Raw genomic sequence first — 3,383 nt, forward strand, 5'->3', positions numbered from 1 at the left:
GCCACCACCGTCATCAGCACCTGTGCAACAACAAATGAAACCCCAACAAGTGCCCAGTCAGCCTCATCAACAAATGCCTATACCAGGACAAGGTCAGCCTATGCCAGCAAGTGGAGGCCCTCCAAGAATGGTTGACCCAAGACAGGCTCAAGCCATGGCTGCTGGTGCAGGGCCTCCAAGAATGATGGACCCAAGACAGGCTCAAGCCATGGCAGCAGGTGCTGCCCCTCCAAGAATGATGGACCCAAGACAGGCTCAAGCCATGGCTGCAGGTGGAGGCCCTCCAAGAATGATGGACCCAAGACAGGCTCAAGCCATGGCTGCAGGTGGAGGCCCTCCAAGAATGATGGACCCAAGACAGGCTCAAGCCATGGCTGCAGGTGGTGCCCCTCCAAGAATGATGGACCCAAGACAGGCTCAAGCCATGGCCGCAGGTGGAGGCCCTCCAAGAATGATGGACCCAAGACAGGCTCAAGCCATGGCTGCTGGTGCGGCCCCTCCAAGAATGATGGACCCAAGACAGGCTCAGGCTATGGCTGCAGGTGTGGACCCAAGACAGGCTCAGGCTATGGCTGCAGGTGTGGACCCAAGACAGGTTCAAGCCATGGCTGCAGGTGGAGTCCCTCCAGGAATGATGGACCCAAGACAGGCTCAAGCAATGGCTGCAAGACAGGCTCAAGCCATGGCAGCAGGTGCAGGCTCTCCAAGAATGATGGATCCAAGAATGATGGATCCAAGATATGCTCAAGCCATGGCAGCAGGTGGAATCCCTCCTGGAATGATGGACCCTAGACAGGCTCAAGCGATGGCTGCAAGGCAAGCTCAAACCATGGCAGCAGGTGGAGGCCCCCCTAGAATGATGGACCCAAGACAGGCTCAGGCTATGGCAGCAGGTGTAGGACCACCTAGACTGATGGATCCAAGGCAGGCTCAAGGTTTAGGTATGCAAAGAATGATGGACCCAAGATTAGCTCAGTCCATGGCTGTTGGTGGCAGTCCCGCAGGAATGGTAGATCCAAGACAGGTGCAAGTAATGGCTGCAGCTGGAGGTCCTAGGATGGTAGATCCAAGACAACCCCAATCTACATCTACAAGTGGAGGCTCCTCGAAAATGGATAGTCCACAACAAGCCCAAGACACTGGTGTTGGACCTGGATCCCCTGCAATGGTAAATGTAAATCAGAGTCCAAAAATGAGTGCAGAAGATCTTTCAAAAATTGTTGACCAAAAGCCAGCTCATGTCACCGCTGCTGGAAATCCGTCGGGTATTGTTGGTGCACGGCAGGCTCAGGCCATGATTGATGCTGGAAATATGCCAAGGATTGATGACCCAAAAAATGTTAATGCTGCCAGTGCAATTGATTCTGACACTAAACAGGTTTTGAGTGCAGCAGACTCAGAAAAATTTAATTCTTCTAATACTGTACCTCCAAGTTTAGTTACCCCAGGTACTGCTCTGCCACATAATATAGATCCAAGACTCATGCATGCTGTAGGAACTGGAAATTTTCAGCATCCACAAGATATTTCTCAGATTGATGGCTTATTGAAAGCTCAATGTTCTACCAAGCCGGAAATTCTGCAGTCACGCCAATCCTCTCACCAGCAACCTTCACATGTAGAAGGAAATCCTAGTCTAGCCCAGATCATGACATTGAAGGGCATCCAACTATCACAGCCTGGTAGTCCAGGTAAGATTGATCCCCGATTAGCCCAACTCCTAGCCTCAAGAAATGGCCAACAGTCACCTGGCTCTCAAGTGCCCCCATGTGTTGCAGAGAAAATAGATCAACCAATATCTGTGATGCAGACTGCAACTGCTGCTAGAAATGATGAGCTGAACAGATCTGAGCAGAGTTCTCCCCGAGAAACAACGGAGATCCAGCCTGAAGATACACAGCCTGGGGAAAAAAAACAACAAAGTAACCAAGACCTATCATTGGAGACTGATGAAGACAAGTTGAACGTTCTACAGACCAGTGGTTCGTGGAGTGACGCTGCGAGAGAGAATTGCTGTAAAGCGTAGCCCTGCCTTGCTAAGTCATTATGCATTTCTAGTCACTGCATTGTGTTGATGAGGCACCGTGGAGTCTTGTTCCTATAGACTGTGATATTCCGCAGTGACATAGAGCTCTGTTAAAGTTTACCTGTGGACTGTTATTGAATGAAGAGTCTGGCATTGTTGAAGTTTATAACGTGATAATTATTTTTTTCATATATGTTAGTGTTTTGAGTATATATTGCGAATTCATCACGCTATCATTGATATAGCTTGCTCATTTGACATTTTCTAGGATATGTTTACAGCTGCTTACAGTGCTAATTATTGCAAATCTTTTCTGGTTATACAGTGCATTTTCAGTTATTAGCGGCCATTATAGGTATTGGTGCTCCGAAAATGTTATCTTGGTTGACGTTGTTATTGTATAATAACTTATTCGTTTAAGTATGTTGTTACTTAAATCTCTCAGAATAATGTTATTGTTCATTAGATAAAGATGTACAAATTGCCTTTGCAATGAATCATTCTTATGTGGCTTTTACAAAATGATTTATTCTAAGTAACATTAGTTATGTCATTTGCTGTACAAAATCTTCTGTTCGGACTGCAGATTTGCTGCCAAATTTTACTATCTAAAAGTTGTATTTATTCAACAGTAAATTATAATTTCTTGTATTTATTCAACAGTAAATTATAATTTCTTGTATTTATTCAACAGTAAATTATAATTTCTTGTATTTATTCAACAGTAAATAGTAATTTCTGTTGTTTTATTGACGCGTTGTTATGTTTTGTATCTTGTAACGTAACTATAACAGCAAAAATGTGCTTCAGAAGTATCATAAATAAATAGGTTTCCTGTTAATGTCAATGGAAAGTCATATTTCTTTCTTATTTCATATTCAGTTTGTATGTGAAGATGAACACCTGTTTATAGAATAACAAATAAATATGAAATATAATATTTTGGTATTATAATCCACCATTTTGATTATTTCTTATATTAGAAATTTATTGATCTCATAGTATAAATTCTTCATAATAGAAAGGGTTAATTTTATTAATTATCTGAGTATAAATTAAAGATATCAAATCAGATGGCCTCCAAGTTATTCATGTGAAGTAGAATTTGATACATAAATATTCATTATGTTCATTGTAAAAGGAAAAAAATACAGGGTAAAATCCCAGTAGAATTATATAAACAGTATTTATGTTCATTGTGAAAGAAGAAAAAAATCATAGTAGAATTATATATACAGTATTCACTATGTTTGTTGTGAAAGAAGGAAAAAAATATTTGGTAAAATTCCAGTATAATTATATATACAGTATTCACTATATTCATTGTTAAACAAAAACAGTGAAATGCCGGTTGAAT

General features: G+C 41.8%; 1 protein-coding gene across 3 annotated transcripts in view; it reads left to right on the forward strand.

Annotated features, from left to right (window-relative positions):
* Nucleotides 1-2,964, forward strand: part of LOC137622190 (AP2-associated protein kinase 1-like) — a 3,413-nt gene extending 449 nt beyond the window's left edge. Inside the window, exons 1-2 of one of the 3 annotated variants that reach the window (XM_068352633.1) lie at nt 1-542; nt 615-2,964. The exon at nt 1-542 is cut by the window's left edge and continues 447 nt beyond it. In XM_068352633.1, the coding sequence (XP_068208734.1) occupies nt 1-542; nt 615-2,026 (1,954 nt within the window). In that variant the 3' untranslated portion in view covers nt 2,027-2,964. The other 2 variants (XM_068352634.1, XM_068352632.1) reach the window with 2 other exon arrangements.
* The last annotated feature ends 419 nt before the right edge of the window (nt 2,965-3,383 follow it).

The sequence above is a fragment of the Palaemon carinicauda genome, chromosome 29 (assembly GCF_036898095.1).
Source record: "Palaemon carinicauda isolate YSFRI2023 chromosome 29, ASM3689809v2, whole genome shotgun sequence".
Lineage (NCBI taxonomy): Eukaryota > Metazoa > Arthropoda > Malacostraca > Decapoda > Palaemonidae > Palaemon > Palaemon carinicauda.